General features: G+C 40.7%; 1 protein-coding gene across 10 annotated transcripts in view; it reads left to right on the plus strand.

Moving 5' to 3' along the window:
* The window catches only part of MAP3K4 (mitogen-activated protein kinase kinase kinase 4), a 114,116-nt gene that overhangs the window by 24,860 nt on the left and 67,038 nt on the right, over positions 1-22,218 (plus strand). The window contains exon 2 of one of the 10 annotated variants that reach the window (XM_053295001.1): positions 13,612-13,680. The exons of 7 other annotated variants lie outside the window; for them this stretch is intronic. In XM_053295001.1, the coding sequence (XP_053150976.1) occupies positions 13,667-13,680 (14 nt within the window). In that variant the 5' untranslated portion in view covers positions 13,612-13,666. Of the gene's footprint in view, positions 1-9,754; positions 9,793-13,611; positions 13,681-22,218 lie in introns of those variants that run through there. 2 more of the 10 variants (XM_053294989.1, XM_053295047.1) reach the window with 2 other exon arrangements.

Raw genomic sequence — 22,218 nt, forward strand, 5'->3', positions numbered from 1 at the left:
CCAGACTCCTGGTGTGCAGTATTTTTTTTCCTTCCCCCGGAAGATCTTTTTCAGCCTCTTCCATAGTACAAGTGACAATCAACATGTATACATGTAACAGCCCAGACTTGTGCATGCTTTCTCGTGTGTTTATCTCATGTGTATCTCATTGAGCTCAGTAGGGCTTACTTCAGTATAAATGTGCATAAGATTTAAGCCTTAGTTGCTCTTGGTGAGTGTGAACAACCCAGCCACTGCTGCTGCCTCAGCCCCTTTTCCCTATAGGGGAAAGTTTTGCAGACAGTAATTTTCTGATGGCTGTGGCAGGTGTTGATGCAACAGTAGGAACAACAGCCATGTGACTATGAACCTCATTGTTTTTTAATTGGACTTTGTTCTAGGTGTGTTGCTGTTAAAGTATAGATTTCAGGAAGACCATTGAATTCTTCAGTTCCAAAATGTTACAAATGTGTAGATTTGTGTGATAGGGAGTTATGCAAGAATGCTTTTTTCAGTTTGTTTTTTTAAATGAGGAGGAAAGGCTACAGAGATCTTGGCCCATTGATTCCTTTCCTGTTAACTATCTCAGAATGCAGAGTGCATCTTGCAAAGGTAGTTTAAATGTACATGGCAAAGATCATAAAAGCGGTGCACTTGATTATTTCTTTCAAGGCTCCTGTTAGTGATGCAGTAGATAGGATATTCATTCTTTGAAATATATGTAAAAGTTGTTCAGATTCAGCCCCAACTTCCTCACTGTTTTCCAAATGTGCGCATGAGTTAGCTGAGTTCCCTGTGTCAAATGTCGGCTTAGTTCTACGTGTCTACCTGGTGTTCATTGTTGGCCAAGCAAAATGAGGCCTATAGGCCTATAGTTGCTGAACTTGCCTGTTCAGCAATCAATTGTGTATAAGTTATGGGATAACTACATTAAAAACTGAGATATTGGAAATAAATTTAATGCCCATGTTCAGAGCACAATTCTGTACTTCAAGTTCAGTAACTGTTTGACCCTTAGACCCAATTCCAGTGGCAGAGTGGCGGGGAGGAAAATGCATAAGATAATATGTGGTGTAACTCAACATTTGAGACATCAGCATGAAAGTTGGTGCATGCTCAGACTCTTTTCTACAATTGAAGTTCAACCTTTGTTACTGTTCTCAAGGGGAACAGGAAAGATAGTACACTGCATTGCTTTTATCTATCCTTTGACATTTGAAACATCAGAATAAAAATTGGTGTGTGTAATCAGAACACCATTTTACCAGTTTTGAAGACTCAGTTTTCATTTGGAGATAGTTCGTAATGCAGCACTGAGTTTTTCTATATATTCAGATTTTTCTTTGGCCCAATCTTCAGGAAGCATTTTTATCTCGTGTTATCTTGCCAACCTGTGAGATAGATTATACTGAAAGATAGTGGCTTGTCCTAGGCCATTCAGTGAGCTGTTGTTGCTAAAGAAGGACATGAACCTGCATTTCTAATATCTAACCCTAGGATCACTTATGCTGAAGTTTAACGGGTAAGGTAAAGTGTGCCGTCAAGTTGATTTCGACTCTGGGTGCCCACAGAGCCCTGTGGTTTTCTTTGGTAGAATATAGGAGTGGTTTACCATTGTCTCTTCCCGTGTAGTATGAGATGATGCCTTTCAGCATCTTCCTATATCACTGCTTTCCGATATAGTTGCAGTAGAGATTAGAACTGGCAATCTTCTGTTTGTTAGTCAAGCATTTCCCCGCTGTGCTACTTAAGGTTTAACAGAGGGATGTGATATTGACATCATCATTCTCCACAGATGAGAAACCAAAGCTTAGGTAACATTGGGATACCTTATACGTTTGGTTGTATTGAAAAGGCTGTCCACCACCCCATTTTGGTTGGCATTCAAATTTGATTGGAATTTGAATGGAGTTTTTGTGATTAGTTCATTTGCATCTTGGAACCGATAACTAAAGATAAAGTGTGCCGTAGAGTTGGTGTCGACTCCTGGTGACCAGAGAGCCCCGGAGTTGTCTTTGGTAGAATACAGGAGGGATTTATCATTGCCATCTCCTGCGCAGTATGAGATGATGCCTTTCAGCATCTTCCTATATCACTGCTGCCTGATATAGGTGTTTCCCATATCTGGGAAACGTACCAGAGGGGATTCAAGCTGGCAACCTCTGGCTTTCTAATCAAGTCATTTCCCTTCTGCACCTACACAGACATTATTGAGACTGGCCTTTAAAGATGGAAATGAAAATAACTCTATCGGTCTGATTTCTTCAGATTTCCAGCTGACTGTCAAACTCCTGCATAACTCTCTGTAATTCCTGAGCAATTATTTTGCTTGCTTAGATGACATCCTGTTGATTCATTTTACATCTTACCAGCAGGCATTCAGGAAATGCCTCCTTTAAAAAGCCCAGCATTATACACAGTCAGGACAGTATGGATCACTGAAGAAGCACCATTTCAACAGCTGAAGGGAAAAGTGGTTCCCTATGTTTTGTACAATATTCTTGTAATGATAATGATAATCTCTTCTGTCAAGTGAAAACAGACATCTTAATTTGTTCTTTTTGTAGGTTGGAATCCTTGTTTTATTTGCTTGTGGCTGTAAAGGCCCTGATGCTGATTGTCTGAGCTGGTGTGAACATTCCAGCATTCTATGGAAACAATAATATTGGAATGTTTGCAGCCTACCTTCTGTGAGGGAAGGGGAAGTTGTCAGTTTTGGCTGAAATTAAAACCTAATGCAGGCCAACATCCTGACTAATGTGCTTGTGCAAAAAATGTTGCACTGTTGCAAGGCTGTTGTGCTGGTTAGTTGTGCTAAGTCTGAAGCTTGAGCTCCCGACTAGTGTTGCATTACCACACATGTGTTTGTGCAACCTGTGACACACCTCATATGTTTTTCAGGAAATTGCACCACAGCACAATTCCAAAAACCCCAGTGATTGATAATCTTGCTCTAGTGCAGCTTCATTCATTGCACTAGTGCAGTGTTAGGATGTTGTCCACAAGCTAATAGAGAGCTTTGTGAGCATAGCTGAGAACTAGGAAGAAGTCCCAGGTTGTAGACAAAGTGTCTGAAGGGATGGTGCAAAGAAACAGCAAGGGACTGAGAAACAAGTACCTGAGAAAAGGGTAGGTGAAGGAGAAGGAAATTTTGGGCAGATATGACCTGGGGTTCAGGCAAGAAAGGACTGTAGGAGGCTGTTTACTGTGGAGATGGAATAATTCTAGGGAATGGTCAAAAATGGTCTTGCTTCCTTTTATCAGCCTAAGTAGGCGTGGGTTGAAAAGCAGAACCTGGAGAAATCATGGGTGGATGCAAAACTTAGGTAAGACTGAGGAACACAGATGTGGCTGTGTGCTATTGGCAGGAAGGAAGGTGGCAAGTAATGGAGGGTTGGACGGCTGGGGTTAGGGAACCAAGAGATGCTAGGTCAACAGTCTAGATTCCAGCAATGCTGTTGTCCTTTGAAGAGTTGCTTCTGCCATCATTGCAGCTTTCTGATCTGACTGTCTTAAGAGGGCAACAGTGAGGGCCAGGAATTGGGGATGGGGAAGTGGGAGGTGATTTTATATACTAATTTAAGCTAACCAGCAAATTCTTTGGCCACAGACTTCTAACGAGGTTTCAGTGTTGAATAGCAGCTGCTTTAGATGTGCTGTAACACCATTATGGCAACTCTTGTTCTTACAAAGTTGCTAGATTTGTCTGTTGATAATTTTAGAGCATTCCTGTGCCAATCTGCAAGCTATATTGCTACTCCACCACAAATCCCCTAAACTACTTGCCTACATGTCTCATAATTAAGATGCTTTCTTTTCAGCTCTTCAGATGACGATAGGTTTAAAAGAAAAAGTGTAGCAACAAACATCATGTTTATGTAAACGTGAAGAGATCACCTGGCGGTTGTGTGTGTGTGTGTGTGTGTGTTTGTGTGTCCCATCTACTTCGCAATGCCTGGACCAGTATGAACCAAATCGAATACAGTTGTAGGGACACATAGAGACACCTCATTGGCATTGTTTGTAATGATGTCATCCACCCCGATCCAAGATGGCAGACGTGTAAACATTTGAGGCACAAATGGGCTAATATGAACTGCCTAACTGATTTGAACCAAATTTGCTATAGCTGTATGGACACATAGGGAGGCCTCAGTAGCATAGTTTGTAGTAATGTCATCCACCCTGATTCAAGATAGCGGATGCATGAATGTTTGAGGCACAAGTGGGCTAACTTGTGGACTGTCTAACCGATTTGAACCAAATTTGGTACAGCTGTAGTGAGTGACACACAGGGACACCTGAATGGCGTGGTTTGTGATGGTGTCATCCACCCCAGTTCAAGATGGCGGACACATGAACATTTGAGGTGCAAGTGTGAACTGCCCACCTCCCTGTTCAAGATTTAAAAATGCCCTTGTGGTGATATAGAAACTAGAGATCATATTTTGCTCCACTGTAAGCTCTATCATGAGGTTAGACAATGATTGATTTCCCCATTGATACACTGCGGTGCGGGGTGTGTGTGTGTGTGTCATCTGATGAGGCTCTTGTAAATTTTCTTTTGTTGGATTTGGATGAAGTAGTATCTTATGTTACAGCTAAATTTTGTTATATTATTATTTGTTGCAGAAGATCTATGCACTTATAAATTGTATGTTTTATTGTTCATTAGGTTTTATGCTGTATGTCTTGGTCCATGACCGTACATTTAATAAAGTACGCACCTTGTGAACTGCCTAGCAGATTTGGACCAAATTTGCTACAGTTGTAGGTGTAGGGACACATAGGGATGACTCAAGAGCGTCGTTTGTAATGATGTCATTCACCCTGATTCAAGATGGTGGACATGTTGAACATTTGAAGTGCAAGTGGGAACTGATTTGGACCAAATTTGGTACAGTTGTAGGGATAATGAAAGGAATGTAGGCAGATTAGTTCTTACTAGAACAACTTGTATGAACATATAAGATTTCCATGCATTACACCATTACCTTTGTATATATTTCTCTAAGGCATACCCGTCGCTAATCCTATGTGTGGCAGCTCTCTTGAGAGTTCATGAGCAGCTGCTGATAAGCGATGGGGATGGGCAGAAAGAAACTGCTGGTCAGGAGGACGGCCAAGTAGGAGAGGAGAAGAAGCAGTGGCCAGGCCGGCCGCTGGCCAGGATAAGAAGTGGCGGCTAGACCGGCCAGTGGGCAGGGAGGAGAAGTGGCAGCCAGGCCGGCCAGCCTCCAAGAGAGAATGAACTGGGGCTGGGGTGTGTGTGCGTGAGAACGAAATGAAGTTGGGGGGGGGGAGAAACAGGGAGAACTATGGGTGCAGATGCTCTGTGCCAGGTCAGCTAGTTGTTATTATTGAAGGAAACTGATTTCCTGGATCCTTGCCGGTCATGTTTTAGGCCGCAGCACAGCACTGAATCGGCATTGGTCGCCCTGTTGGATGACTTGTATCGTAACCTTGATGTGGGAAGCGCACCTCTCTTGGTTCTTCTTGATCTCTCAGCAGCCTTCGATACCATCAACCATGCTATCCTTCTGGAGCACTTAAGTGGCCTGGGCATTGGGGGCACTGTTCTTTAGTGGTTCCAATCCTATCTCACTGAGCGGTTCCAGTCAGTGTCGATTGGTGGTGAGTGTTCTGTGCCCTGGCCCCTTTCTTGTGAGGTTCCACAGGACTCGGTCCTTGCTCCCATTCTCTTTAACATCTACATGAAGCAGCTGGGCTTGGTCATCTGTCGGTTTGGGGTAAGTTTTCATCAATATGCTGATAATACTCAGCTTTATATCTCTACCCCTGGCCAAACAGGTGATGCCATTCATGTGCTGGCTCAGTGCCTAGAGACTGTCAGGACCTGGATGGGCCAAAACAAGCTCAGGCTCAACTCTTCCAAGACCGAGTTGCTCTTGTTCCGTCTGCAATCTGGCCAATTTCCGTGTGTGAGTTTATCTCTTGTTGGGGTTGTGCTTCCCTTGAGAGATACAGTTCATGATCTGGGGGTCCTTTTGGACTCACGGTTCCTGCTTGAACAGCAGGTGGAGGCCATGGTCAGGGGTGCCTTGGCCAGCTCCAGCTGGTTCACCAGTTATGGCCTTTTCTTGACTGGCAGGCCCTGGCAACAGTAAATCATGCCTTTGTTACCTCTTGTTTGGACTACTGTTATGTGCTCTATTTAAGGTTGCCTTTGAAAACTATTCGGAAGCTTCAACCAGTCCAGAATGCAGCGGCCCACCTCCTCATGGATGGCTGTAGATTTGATAGTGTTACACCTCTTTTACAGTTGCTGCACAGGTTGCCTGTTAGCATACAGTTCCAATTCAAAGTGCTGGTTCTCACCTACAAAACCCTTATGGGCTTAGCACCTGTAAATCTCTGGGATCTCCTCTCTCGGCCAGTTGTATCCTGACCTGTCTTCTCAGCTGGCCCTCCTTAGTGTCCCTTAGTGCCCTGGTGTAGTACGTGGTGCCTGGGCCCTTAGGAGGGCCTTCTCTTTAGCCGCCCCTCTTCTTTGGAACACTCTTCCCCCATAGATTAGTTCAGCCCCCTCCCTGGCTGCTTTTAAGGCCCTTCTCAAGACCCACCTGTTTCTTCAGGTATTTGCCCTTTTATTATTATTTCTATTATTATTAATTGTTATTATTATTATTTTGTTTTAATTAATTGTTATTGGTATTGTTGTTCACCACCTAGAGTCTTTGGCAGAGGCAGTATATAAGAAAATTTTAATAATTAAAAAAAAAAGATTATGCACTGCTTTTCAAGTTCAAGTTACGCACCACTTTTTTAATGTCTGAAAACTGCTGATCTGGTGATGACTTGTATATTAGATTTGTTTAAATAGGCATTAACGTTTCTTAACTTTTTATACACAGCCCAGCAACTTTAACTCAAATCTTTACTGCTTTAACAACTGTGGAATAATTGGATACTTATGCATCACACAGCCCTATCCTAAGTATGTTTTCTTAAAGGTAAGTCCCATTGAGTTCAGTGGGGCTACTCTAATGTAAATATACATAAGATTATAGCATAACAATTAAGTCAGTTTCTTCAGCCTCTGAAAATCTAACACCAACTCCCTTTTTTACCCATATCAGAGAGGGATGTAGCTGCTCTGCTGGATCTACAATATGTCTAGGCCAGCGTCTTGTTTCCAGTAGTAGTCAACCAGTTGTTTCTGGGAAAACTACAAGCAGGACATGAGTAAGGAAGCCTCCTTACTCCCCAGCACCTGGTATTCAGTAATGAACTGCCTCTGAACATTGATAGACCTATTCTCTAATAAGTTGAAGCTTCCCTCAGTTCTATGATGGAAGAAAGATGAGATATAAATAAAGGCAGTGGCTGTCTCATGTCTTGAATTCCATAAATTATGTGTTACGTGACAAAGTACTTTTTTTTGTTATGCAACTGCTGCCAACCATTTTCATTGGATGACCTAAGACAATGGGTCATTTCAAATGTCTTGTGAAGCTAAGTTTTAACCATGGGAGCATGTCCTCTCCTCGTTGTGCATGAGCCTCAGAAATATTCTGCTCCCAGTTGTGGTTAGAAACAAGTCAGGATCGGTCATGATATCTGAATTCCCCGATCCTGGCTTATGCTGACTAGAGTTCTTCAACTAAGCTGTGATCTGAACCCAAACCTTGAAGTGGGGTTCAGGTTATTTAACGAGCTCTGTTTAGAATAAGTCGGGATGGATTGGTTCAGATGTCATGACCAATCCTGGCTTGTTTTTAAACACAATTGGAAGAACAGTTCTAAGGCTTGCAAGTGAAGGGATGGGGGGCATGCACTTCCGAAGCTAAGAGACAGTCTGTTAAGCCAGAGTTTAAACTTGGCTAAGGCTTTGCATGAGCTCTGAAGAGGCCCAATATTCAGGGCATTGGAGCCACATAAGAGCCCCTCCCCAGTGCTTGTTTGTTCAGCAGTGCTCATTACTGTGGCTGTCCAAGAGCAGCGGGGTGTGGCTGACTGACACCATTGCCTAGCAGAACATGGTATTCAGTGGTTGCTTTGCAAGTAAAATCAGTTCTGAGATTTTACTTTTTGATGCCTACGGGGTTTAAATTCCTGAGGGTTTGGGAGCCAAATAAGCACCGGTTATAACTTTCATTTGCTTTAAGTAACTTCAGGTTGGAAATGTAAATCAAGTGCATGAGTATTTTTCTGAATATACATATAAGAAAATGAGCATTTTTCATATGTTAAGCGGTAATTGCATACTAGAGTATTTTTCAGTGGTATGTAATACTGGCACAAACAGAGCACCTGATTAGTGTATTTTCACTAATTTACAAGTGGATTACCTTGATCTAACAAAGCCACTGTTGGTGTTTGTGTGTATGCACAATAGATTATTCTGCAATGTTGAGCCCACTAATTTCCTGTTTAAAGTTACTACTGCTATGTTAGAACCTGCTTGTCAATAGTCTGTGTGAGTTGGATGTGGGTGTGGTAGTAATTGATTTCCAACGAATGAAAATTAATACTTAAATTTGACTTTTTCAGAGTAAGTATGTGGGTGGTTTCTCAAAACAGTTGAGTTAGTAGTCTATAGTGTAGTTGTTTAATCTTTATGATTCATATGTTTCCATTCTGTAAAAACAAATTTGTCGTCATTTCTAGAGAGTTTAGGTTCAGGACTTATCTGCATGGCAGTTCATTGCCATGCACTTATTTCAAATCAGTGTGAGTAACCCATATCATGCTTGTGTCATTTGCTCCAGACATAACCAGAAATCTGTGTAGCCTCTGTGTTATCCTGCTTCCTGTGTTATCCCTCTTCAGATAGACAAATGTTGAAATTATGCCACTCCACATAGACTCTGTTATGAGAGTAGGATTAGATTTTTTTAAAAAGGATATCTGAAATTATTATTTTTGTTGCTTTTTAATAACTCAGTTTAGAATTGTGAATTTGTGTATGTTTTTTTGAGATTTGAGTATGGGGCTCTGATGTCATTGACAAGAGTGATGATGCCATCTATCTACTTAATTATATTGAGGAGACATTAGTAAAGTTTAAGACAGTGTTTACATTTCACTTTTGGGTGGATTTATGACAAATTCATGTTTTAGATTTAGCACCACAGTAGCATTTTGCTTGACCTTTCCAAAAATTTACTTATGTGCAGGGTGGATTTGATTTAAATCAAACTGATTTAAATCACAATTTAAATCACGATTTAAATCACTAGCAGGGTGGATAAAAATAAAAAAAATCTGATTTAAATAAAAAAAATCCGATTTAAATCAAAAAAATCTGATTTTTTTGATTTAAATTGGATTTTTTTAATTTAAATCGGATTTTTTTGATTTTTATACAACCTGCTAGTGATTTAAATCATGATTTAAATCGTGATTTAAATCAGTTTGATTTAAATCAAATCCACCCTGCTTATGTGTTTTGACAATGGCATGGGATTCTAGCGAAAGCATTTTTCCGAATCTTATCCATGTGAGTGTAATTCTAAATTGCAGAAGTCGTGTGCTGATATGAAAGTATATATAATTTATGAAACACATTTTAGTGTTGGAGAAAATCATTTATGGGACTGGGGAGAGGGACCAAATCTGTATATAGATAAAATCCCATTGGTGAAATTTAACAACTTGTATAAAGTTGTTGCTGGCACATACCGGTTCAGTTATATCTTGAATTCTGTGCTAAGCTTGAAGTTGTCAGATGCAATGTTGAAACATTTGATTCAGAGTTAACGAGTTTATACTAAAAATGGCTAATACGTATTATTTCAGTGCTGTCATCTGTTTCCCCACTGCCCATATGGATGGCTGTGACCTTGCTGGGTAAGTCATCTAGTGTGTGTTTGAGTTTACTTAAAACAGGTGTATGCTGGAACCGTCTACTTTCTATTGTGGGGTTAATATTGTAGCACTTGTAGTGTGTCTATCAGCAAATCATTACAGATTAACAATGATGTGTGATTAACAACTAATAAATACAAGGCTTAAGCACTCAGGAAATGGACATGTTTGAGAGTATCGGATGGGCAGATGTTTCTAGTTATTTGTGGAAGGAAGGTAACATTTATTAATGTTAACCTCAAATTATGCATTGTATTTGTGTGTGTGTGTGTGTATATATATATATATATATATATAAGCTTAAAAAATTATAAGGAATGTGTAGGAATGGCTTTGCATGTGTGCAAATGAATGCTTTCTGACCAAGCCATTTAAGCTTGCACAATTGTACATGGCCATATTTTTATAGTAGTTGATATATCACCAGTAGTGTTTGCATGACCAAGTACTTGGGTACTTAAATTATACTAGGGTTGCCAACTCTGAAGCCATCCTGTAGATTTCCCCCCTATATTTTTCACAATGTCAAGTTATTATAATTTCCAGGATCACTTTCAATATTTGGCTGGAGATTGATGCTGATTTCTGGAGATTCCAGGCCAATCCTGAAAGGTTGGCAGATCTAGGATACACTGAGAAATGTTGATCATCCATTCTTTTCACTGGATTGTTGTGTGGGTAAAATTGGAGTCTTCAAAGGAAAAGTGGATTACAGATGTGGCAAGTACAATGAATACATAAGAGAAGACAACCAAATATGTTCAACGAGAGCACACAGTCAAGATGCAATTAATGCTGTGTATAAAACCAGCAGTCCTTAACTACACTGGTGCGTGAATGTGCCACTGCTGTAACTGTAGAGTAATTGTCATAAATGATGGAAGCAGAAGATAATACCTGTGAGTGTTTACATGATGTACTTTTTTCTGACCACCGATAGTATGGTATTGGTAGTGATGGGGCTTTAGTTCCACTGACTTCCATACATTAAGCATTTGTTTTAAAGCATTACATTTTAAGTTCTAATTTTCTGTGATATCTAAAAAGGCAGGAAATATGGTATTAAGCCATCTGTGTTGGTCTTTCTTTATGGCCTTTGAACTGATATACAGGAAACCAGCTAAACTTGCACCTCGAAGCTTATTATAACTCTCTTTCTTTTATGGCATCCCTGTGATGAATGGCAGAGCTACAAATGGAACAGATTAGAGCTGTTATACAGCTTCTGCATCACCTATTCTGAGTAAACTCTCTAGTGGCAAGAACTCCTATTTGCTATAGGTCAGTGATGAGCCAAACTCTAAACTACTAAGGAATTGTTCTGGGAATTAAGTTTGTGAAACTAATTAAAATTAATACATTTATCGTGTTGATTAGTTTGGTACACATGTGATTAATAGCATATGAAAACTATCCTTCTGCAGTGTTCTGCTACTACAGATGATATTTTCAAATGGAAAATTAACCTGAAATCAAAGGAGATCCACTTTCCTTATTTTCAACTGAGTTAAAGATCCAAAGGACACAGAGTCCTCTGTTATGTACTACAGCCTGTTATGTACGTATACAGTACTAGATGAAAGACTCCCTGCCCAGTCAGAAACGCATGGTGTGTTGCTTAATGTGTGTGTGTGGCATTCAAAGGATTCGTCTGCATTGCAGGCTGCCTCAGTTGTTTTCATGTATGTTAATTAGTGTTTTCAGTGTCAAGGTTGACTGTGGTATTATGGTATTATGTAACCCAGCAGTATTGGCCCTTGTGGTATGCAGACCATGCTGTGGTGACAGAACAGCTTTTCTGTGCTCAAGGAAAAGATTTAGGTGAATGTCAGAAGAATTGTATAATTGTGAGCAAACTTGTGAGGTATAGTGATTGAAGACATGCTCATATTTTGTCCTAGCATCTATATTATTTATATTATTAATTCTCTAAGACGGGCCATGCGTGGGGACGTGGTAGAAAGGAGGTGATTGGCTGACAGTTTGCAAGCAGAAGCACGTGATTGGGCAATGGGGATTCCATATGCAGATAGGGAGAAGGAGTCTGTGAGAGCAGAAGCACCATGGTGATTGGGCAGTGGGGATTCCATATGCAGATAGGGAGGAGGAGCCTGCGGCACTGTGGTGATTAGGCAGTGGGGACTCCCTATGCAGATGAGGAGGAGGAGGAGCCTATGATGGTTTAGGTCAGTTGGAATGCAACTGTTACTGGTCAGATGTTCTTGATTGTAGAGGAGAGGAATCTCTCTATATAAATGGATAGCAAGCAGGGGTCTGCAAAAAGATGGGTTGTGAGGGAGGAAGGAGCCCCTTTAGGAGAAGGAGGCTGCCATTGTGTGAATTAAATGAGGAAACAAGATGAACAAAATCTGTTAACTCAGGGAGGGAGAGAGAGAAAAACATGAAGGGAGGGGAAAGAAATAGTGGGGAAGAGCGAGTGGAAGAGAGAGAAAGAGAAAAAGAAGGGAGGGTGAAGAGAGACTGAACGAAGGGCAAGGGATGGGCCTGAGCCTGTCAGCAGTCTGAGGGGAATGAGTGGGCATGGCAGCACTAGCAGCAAGGAAGGGCCCAGTCAACTTCAAACGGGGTGAGTGGGCGACAAAATGGCAAATATGGTTCAGTGTAAATATAAATGATGCATATTGAGGCAAAAACCCTTCAACTTCACATATACACTGATGGGGTCTGAGCTGTCAGTGACTAACCAGGATAGAGATCTTGGGGTTGTGGTGGGCTGCTTGTTGAAAGTGTCGACACTGTGCATGGCAGCTGTGAAAAGGGAAAATTCCATGCTAGGGATCATTATGAAGGGGACTGGAAATAAAAATGCTAATATTATAATGTGCTTATACAAATCTATGGTGCAGCCACATTTGGAGTACTGTGTGCAGTTCTATTAATCATATCTTAAGGACATTGTAGAACTGGAAGAGGTGTAGAAGAGGGCAGCCAAGATGATCAGAGGCCTGGAGCACCTTCCTTATAGTCTATAGCAACTGGGGCTTTTTAGTCTGGAAAAGAGGTGACTATGGGGAGACAGGGTAAAGGTGTATAAAATTATTCATGGAATAGAAAGAGTGGACCAAGATAAATTTTTCTCCCTCTCTTACAACACTAGAACCAGGGGTCATTCCATGAAACTGATTGCCAAGAAATTTAGGACTAACAAAAGGAAGTTTGGGGTGTTTTTTTTTTACACAGTGCATTATTAATCTATGGAATTCTCTGCCATGGGATGTGGTGATGGCCACTGGTTTGGATGGCTTTAAAGGGGGCTTAGACAAATTCATGGAGGACTAGTCCATGGCTGCTAGTCTGGCGGCTGTAGGCCAGCCTCAGAGGCAAGCTGCCTCTAAATACCAGTTGAAGGGGAGCAACAGCAAGAGAGAGTGCATGCCCTTACCTCTTGCCTGTGGGCTTCTCAGAGGTATCTGGGGGGCCACTGTGTGAAATAGGATGCTGGACTAAATGGGCATTGGGCCTGACCCAGCGGGTCTGTTCTTATGTTCTTAATGGCTTCTAGTCCTGATGGTTATAGGATATCTATAGGTCCAGAAGCAGGATCCCTCTGAATTCCAATTGCAGTAAAACAACAGTAGGAGAGGGGGCATGCCTTCCATTTCCTGGTTGTGAGGCTTTTCAAGGCATCTGGTGGGCTTTGAGCCTGATTCAGCAGGACTGTTCTTATGTTTTTAAGTTTGCTTTTCGGAATCATAGTGTGTTCTAAATTAAAATTGTCCTAGGTTTACTTACAATCAGTGTGCAAATAAAATGTAAGAATCGGTGTTTCTTTCTGTGCAGGAATTTTGCATGCTGACTTCCTTGAGGAAGACACCAAAGATGTAGATAATACGGTATGACAAAAATTTGGTAAGAAATACAGCTTCCTAAACTGATGGAAGAGAAATGAGTTCCCAAAGTTCTTCTAGAACAGGAGAGGCCCTGATTCTCATGTTTTGTTTTGTTTAAACACAGTACAGCCGTAATGTAGCAACTTCATCACATTATCATGTAGTGAAGCTTTTTGTTAAAATAGTTATTTGTGAAATACTCAGTTGCCACAGTAGAAAGCATGCTTTGCATTTTTAAAAAAAATTCTACTTCTTCATGTGGAAAATCATGTAATGTAATTCCAAGCTGTGGTTTGACATTACATGAATGAACCATGATATGTGCACTCCTACCGCCTGTTGCGTGTTTGGATTTCCTCCCTGAATTCCAGTTTCAAGGCAAATCATTGCTTGCAGTTGGATCCAAACTGTGCAAACTGTGGTTTGCAAAAGCCATAGTATGATTTCAAACCAAAATTGCCATCCACAGCTTGATAATGGTTTGCAAGCAACCTATGATTTCTCCAGACCATGTTTTGTTCAGTTCAAATGTAGTAACTAAAACAATGGTGTGCTTACAAATAAGAAGTTGGGGAGAGCATGAAGGGCTGACACAAGCCTGAAGATTGTCTGTGTAATGCCAAAGCATGCTTTGACATTGCATCTGGACTGAGTCAGTGGATGAGACCTTTGCCATATGATCAAAGAAATGTAGTTGGACCTTAGCTAGAGGCTCAATCTGTTCAATGTATCAATATTTAATTGATTTATAAATTACATTCTACTGTAATTATTAATTGTAACGGAAAGGAAATGTTCTGTCCCTATGCAAGGCTGTTGAACTATTAGAAGTATGTGGGCTTCAACTTTTCAGTTTCATACTTCTTTATGTTGCAAGTGTTTCTTCATACCTTGCTAGGTTAGAAATCTATTTTTCTTGTATGGGTTGTTTTTAGTGGTTTTCCATTGGCTTTGCATTCCGAGAAAATTAAGAGTTGCTAATTAGACAGAAAGAAACTGATTCAGAGAAGATAAAAAAGAGATGGAAGGAGTATACTGAAAATCTATACAGCAGGGACTTTGACATCCAAGATACTCTAGAAGATATTCCCTACATGCAAGAACCTCTAGTACGGGAAGATAAAGTTAGATCAGCACATTACCAAGTCGGAAGGCTACAGGAATGATGGAATAGCTACAGATGCCATGGGCATGCTGGAAGACTCTGGAGGAGGGGACGGAGGTTACAGCAGAGGAGGGAGGGCAAGGACCAGAAGTAGCAAAGGAGAGTGGGTCCGACGCATGGGGAGCTGAAAATGAGTTAAAGCCGGGTGAGACAGCTCTTGTGGAGGAGGCGCGATCGGTCTCAGCTGTGGAGAGGCGTCAGCCCAAGAGACAGCAAGAGTTAAGGAACCACATGCGTAGAACAACAGGCAAAGCTGCTGACTCAGGAACTCTTGATTAACAGCACCGGGGTTCAGCCTATTTAAGACGACTGCACCACAGCTACTCTGCTGATAGCAACATCAGTTTCCTGTGAGCTAATCGACTGTGTTCGTGTATTGCCTTGACCATGTTTGGACCCTGGACTGTGTTGACCTTGCCAGTGGACTTTGATTTGGACTCGGTTGGATTGATTGGATTTGACTCGGACTGAACCTGGTTTGGAGAATTTCTTCCTGTAAGACTTTGCTATTCTACTTCTGCCTCTGCCAGTTTTACGCTCTACTTCTACTTCTATTCTGCTTCTGCCTCTGCCAGTTTAGGCTACCCTGACAGATTTACGACAACAGAAATATGTCAGGCAACAGAAATACCAGCAAATCTGGAGAACAACACAGTGGCCAACAGATTGGAAGAGGTAAGTCTACATACCCATTCCAAAGAAAGGAATCTTAACAGATTGCGCAAACCACCGCACAATATCCTTAATTTCCCATGCTAGCAAAATAATGCTCAGGATCATCCAACGCTGATTAGAGCCCTACGTGAAAGGGAAATGCTGGATGTTCAAGGTGGTTTCAGAAAAGGCCGAGGAACAAGAGAGATCATTGCTAATGCACCCTGGATAATTGAGAAAGCCAAAGAATACCAGAAAGAAGTCAATATGAGCTTTATTGACTTCAGAAAAGCCTTCGATTGCATCGACCATATCAAGTTGTGGAATATCTTTAGGAAAATGGGCATTGCAGAACATCTCATTGTTCTCATGAGAAACCTATACATGGGACAGGAAGCCACAGTCCAGACAGAACATGGAGAAACAGATTGGTTCCAGATCGGCAAAGGAGTAAGACAAGGCTGTATACTTTCTCCTTCTTTATTCTTTATTATGCTGCACATATACTGAGAGAAGCTGGATTGGAAGAAGATGAGCATGGTTTTAAATCTGGAGAAAGAAAAATCAATAACCTGTACTACACTGATAGTTGAGAATGCGGATTATCTACAAACTCTAGTAAAGAAAGTCAAGGAGCACAGTGAAAACATGGGACTACAATTAAATGTAAAGAAGACTAAACTAACGACAACGGGTACAGCAACCAGCCTCATAATTGATCATAAGACAATGAAGTGGTGGATAGCTTCTGCCTATTAGGATTGACCGTCAACAGTAAAGGATCCAGCAGAGCAGTCAATAAATATGCCACAGACTAGTACTTGGTAGGGTTGCAACAAAGTCCTTGGAAAGGATACTTAGATGCCGTGATGTGTCTAGACCTACAAAGATAAGAATCGTTCAGACAATGGTTTTCCCCGTGACACTCTGTAGATGCGAAAGCTGGACCTTGAAAAAGCAAGATAGAAAAAGTGTTGGCGCTTTTGAACTTTGGTGCTGGAGAAGACTTTTGAGGATACCATGGACAGCCAGGAAAACAAACAAATGGATCATAGAACAATCAATCCAGAATTTTTACTCGAGGCACACATGACCAGGCTCAAACTATCATACTTTGGACACATTATGCGAAGACTCAGCTCCCTTGAGAAGTCCATAATGCTGGGGAAAGTTGAAGGAAAGAGAAAAAGAGGACGACCAGCAGCAAGGTGGATGGACTCGATTACGACAGCAATGAATGCACCACTGAGAGACCTTAAAGGCCAAGTTGAAGACAGATCATCCTGGAGAGAATCTATCTATGTGGTACTAAGAGTTGACACTGACTTGACGGCACTTAATCAATCAATCAATCAATCAATCAGACATGGGAGATATCATACTGTGGGGGGAACCCAGTGTTTGAACTCAATAATAAAGCAGACAAGACATACAAGTCAGCACACAATGGATTTAAATGTTTTACTTCTGCCCCATTTAATTGTACATATGGGGTGATTGTTGCATTGGGAGAGGAAGTAGGAGATGTAAAGAGAAGAGCATGTGCTGCTGCTGTTCTTGCCATTTTTTATCCTCCAAATTCTGAGAGGAGGGACTAAGCAATCTTTAGATGGGCTTTTCTCTTGCTGTCCCAATGTGCAGGACTTCGTTTGTTTTGTATGGAGAATTGTTTGGTTCTGTAAGGGACATGGAAATATATTAGGAGATTCTTGTTCCCTTTTCATAGGAGGGGCCAGTTTCTTTACAGATCACTTTGAGACATTAAAGAGAAGTTTCTGCCTCATGTCTTTAAAAATAACTTTAAAACTGTTATAATATTTTATTATTTTGATGTAGATTTTCTCTTTCTTACTGATTTGTTTCGATCTTACATAAACACCATAGCTTTAAAGACATTGACTGGAGTTTAGGACGCAGTGTAAGTGTAATAATATGAATATATTGTGTAGGTGATTCTATAGGATGTAGAGAGTCAGGGATTTCAAGGGACAGTGATTACCTTGGAGATTCTGCGTTGCAGCATTTTTTCACAGTGTCGGAATAAATTGGGATAGTTTTACAAAAACATTCTGAGAGTGTAAATACGGTAGGTATATGCTGTTGAAAAGGGGTTACTGTGAAATTGTCTTTTCATCCCTTGTACGAAATGCTGGTTACTGTTGAATAGGCAATTGATATTCACTATGATTTAACTTGGAAAAAATGTGAGTATACAAGTTAGTGACACAAAGACCAAATTGCCCCTGTCAGCTTTTAAGCTGTGTTATCAAGGGGCCTAGAGGGGTGAGGAACATCTGGTAGTGAAAGGGTTTTGAAAAACATAAGTGCCAGCTCTGCTTCTCCTCTTGTAGTTACAGCTGATGCTCCATTTATGGGTTACTAATTGATACAGCTGCAGTTCTTATGAGCTGGATTTGTTGCTGGTAAATCAATTCACTAATTGTTGCTCATACAGCTTTTAAGACTTTTTTTTGGTGATAAATGGAATACAAATACGACAGATATTTATATACTGCTTCTCAACAAAAATTCCCACAGTGGTTTACATAGATAGACAGACAGACTTAAATAAAATGGCTCCCTGTTCCCAAAGGGCTCACAATCTAAAAAATAAATATAAGACACCAGCAATAGCCACTAGATGGTTGCTGTTCTGAGGATGGATAGGGCTATAAATGGTGGGGAAACATTAGTCCCTTTCTCTTCCTTCTTGTTTAGAGAGAATTATTCTACTAACTGTTCCAATGGTCTTGATTTCTCTTTGTCTCAAAATATTAAATCTGTGGCACTATGTTGCCTCTTCTAAAGTTCACAATTGTGTTGAAAATCCAGTATGAAGAAAAATGTTATCTATCAGTTTCTAATTGTACCAGTTAGAGAGAACTAAGAGTTCCGATTATATTTTTCTGTTGTGAGAACATGAAGAGCTGCCAAATATGTTAAAAGGTTTTATTTATTTAGCTGGTGTTTTCAGAGGCACAGAAGCTTTTGTAAACTGCTTAAGTAATTGTCTCCACTCTCCTTATGGCACGAGCTAGGGCAACATCGTGATTTTTCCATTTTTATTTTTTCTTATTGTAAGCCAAAAAATAGAAGTGTTTCACGAACTTCTTTTCTGCTGCTTTGTCACAATCTAATGACTATTGTACTCCTAATTGTATGTCTACTACAATTTCCAGCTGCCAGTTCTGAGCTAAAAGTTAGAATAAATATGTAGTTATTGTACACAAAACCAGAAAAGTTGAAATCCATTTTTATTTTGTGATATAGGGTAAGATGGGATGTACTGTGTTCTTTGACAGCATTATTGTAACAATTACTGAAAAGCTGGTAGCAATGGGAGTTGTCCTTGTTCTACTATTTTAAAAAAATCAGCAAAGTTTTATCATCTGAGACGCAGAGCCTGTTGGCATTTTGTTTTAATTTTTTATGTTACCTTTATCTGAAAAATAAGAAAATAAAAGTTTAGATAGTACAGTAAAATAACTATGATAAAATACCCCTGCTAACTTGGCAAAGAGGCACCTTTTAACGTGGCGAGTCCTTTTATTTAGCAGGGGGAGAGTAACTGGCTCTATCCACCCTCAGCACAGTACTTCCAGTGACTGTTGCTGGTGTCTATCATATGTTTCTTTTTAGATTGTGAGCCCTTTGGAGACAGGGATCCATCTTATTTATTTATTATTTCTCTGTGTAAACCGCCCTGAGCCATTTTTGGAAGGGCGGTATAGAAATCAAATAAATAAATAAATATGATGGCATGGCACCCAGATTTTATGGAACAGGATAACTCTTTTGGATTTTTAAATACACTAGCTTTTTACTAATTTTTATTTATGAAATTTCTTTTCTCTCTTTTCTATTCCAGGGAACCCCAAAGGCATCTTTATTTATATTATATATATGCATGTGTGCACACACACAAAAAGAAAAAAAATATAAACATAAGCAAAGAAAAACAGTGGATTGAATCCTAAGGAGTCCTTCCTCTGGAGGAAGCAAACCTTAGGATACAACCCAGTGACATCCAAGATAAAAGAAAACTACCATAGAAATTAAACAAAAAATCACAATAGAAATGTGTAGCAGCAGAATAATATAAATTTACATTTGTCTAAAAGTCTTCATACTTGGCCTTGTTTTCTCCACTGAAATATTTAGCTTCAGAAGGGTCTTTCAAAATTATGGAACTATTACCAAAAAGGCCCCATCTTGCATTCTTGTCTGCCCCACCTCTAGCAAAGGAACACAGAACATGGCCATAGATGCTGATTTGAGTGGCCAAGTAGGTGCATATGAGTTGTTCCTAGGGCCAGTTTAGATTAACATCATCCCTTTGCCCTTTTTATACGCAATAAGGCTGCTGCCTCATCACGAATGTGTCCCTCAAGGATGTGCTAATGCATTCCTGGCACATCTTTTTACTTGTTAGTAAGGGGTGATCATTCTAATCACCCCTCTACATTTGTTGCAAACCCCTGCTTAATCAGGGTTGTGCAGCCCGTGTAGAGGGCCCATTCAAATGATCATCCATTGCACACAATTGAAGAACATGCCAAGAACTCTCTGGCACATCCTTTAATGATGTCACGGCAGGTGTATTCCCACCTTAATCACACCTAGTGGGGCAGTGGGGGCTGTGCTTGTCCAAACTGACCCCTTGTTCAGGAATTGTTTAGGAATCTGAAGGTAAAATCCAGTACTTTGAATTGGGCCCGGAAACAAATGGTAACCACTGCAGATGGAGTTCTGTGCAATGTGAAACAGTTAAAAGTGTGGCAGCTTCATTTTGGACCAACTGAAGTTGCTGAGTACTCTTCAAAAGCAGCCTCATGTGGAGCACATTACAGTAATCCAATCTGGATGTTACCAGAGCACAGGGATGTAGGGACAATAGAGACTGGGAGAGGCAGCACCAGGGCTGCCACTGCCCTGCTGCTGCCTGGGGGCCACTGGCTGCCTCCCCCATTGGGCACTCTGCCACCCACAATCCTGGCAGCCTTTGCCACCAGCACCTTAACTGCAGCTGAACCCATGCACCAACACAGCCAGATAATGTTACCACACCTATGTGCTGGCTTGCTGGTGTCAGCAGGCCATGCTGGCGTGTGGATGCAGTAGTGACAAAAGCTGCTGAGATTGCAGGGTGGCGATGCCAGCAGTGAAGACTGTCAGTCAGCTGACTGGTGAAGAAGAAGGCAGATAGGCAGACGTGGCTGATTATCCTTAAATCCTGCACCAAGTTCTTGCTATACCCCTGCCGGGTTATATTTGGCTGAGGGCAGGTCCCTTTGTGGGCTTCAACTCAGAAGGGTCTTGTGCTAGCTCATTGAATATTCCCCCCCCCCTTTGAAAAACAAACACTCAAGCCTTATCAGAAACTGATTTTGAAGTCCACCTTAGTATGAAATGCAGTTTGCCATGCAGCATTTGCAGGAGCCAGTGTGCATGAGATGTTTTTTGAGAAAATAGTTTGAGATCTTCAACTCCAAAAAAAAATCTCAATTTTTTCATTCTCAGTGTTTGAAAATGAGCTCAAGGAATTTGTTTCATAGTTCATTTGATCCTTGTCATAGTTCTTCTGTAATACAAGGTATTAGATTAGTTGGGAGAACCGTAACTCATTAAAGATGGCACAGTCCACAGCTAGGGCAAATCTGAGAGAATGCAAACAAGTGTTCTCTTGAGGTGAATTAACAATTACCCTTGTTTTAAAAAAGAAAAATAAATCTGAGTGAAAATTTCACCTTCTTTGGGGTGAGGTAAGAAAACATTTGTTCTGTCCTAATATGTGTTAGAGGCTCTGCAAGGTTAACACCATGGTTCAGTGGGAGACCTTCAATATGTTACTGTGGTTTTGCTTGCTGTGGGGGCTGAATTTGGGAATGGTTTTGTTGGTCAGCTAATTAGCAATGAATAAGTGGAAAGGGCTTGCAATATGTTCTGTTCATGGTTTTGTGTCATTTTTAGGGGATTTCAGTGATAGAAGTAATTAGTATGAACATGGAAAGAGGGGTGCTGAACCAGTTCTGCTGATGTGGATAGCTTGTTCCCTAGCAAATGCCTTGTGAGATGATATAGCACTGGATTTTGGGGGGTAAAAGTGTTAACAGCAATATATATCTCCAATGCATATAAATGCACACAAATTTTGTTTGAAAGGGAAACATGGATATAGAGCAGGCCTGCTCAATTTAGGCTCCCCAGCTGTTTTTGGACTACAACACCAATAATCCCCAGCCACAGTGGCTAATAGCCAGGGATAATGGGAGTTGTAGGCCAACATCTGCAGGAGGACCAAAGTTGAACAGCCCTGATACAGAGTATTTAATAAATAATTATTCACAGAATGAGTAGCGGGAGGAAAAGGGGTAGGCGGGCATCCATGTAGGTGCTGTTCTTGTGTTTATACAATTATCTTACTTATTTGCCCTGGAAAGTCAGAGACATGCAATGGTAGGGGGTTAATCTTGGTCTTTTAGCATAGTAATCTCCTAATTCTTTCTTTCTTTCTTATTTATTTATTTATTTATTGGACACATGGTAATGTGTTCAGCACTCAGACTTGCAATGAAATTAATTTGCTGAATGTTATTTTTCATTCTGGAGGTAATTACTGGTTCCTTCAAAGTTGACACCTTTATTTTTCTGAGCAGCCTGTTTCCAAGCTGTAAATATACCCTGCTCTTTTGCATTCTTATCGCTTCTGAGCTGACTTTATCATGACAGAGGATTCTT

Source organism: Hemicordylus capensis, chromosome 1 (assembly GCF_027244095.1).
Source record: "Hemicordylus capensis ecotype Gifberg chromosome 1, rHemCap1.1.pri, whole genome shotgun sequence".
In the NCBI taxonomy this organism is placed as follows: Eukaryota; Metazoa; Chordata; class Lepidosauria; order Squamata; family Cordylidae; genus Hemicordylus; species Hemicordylus capensis.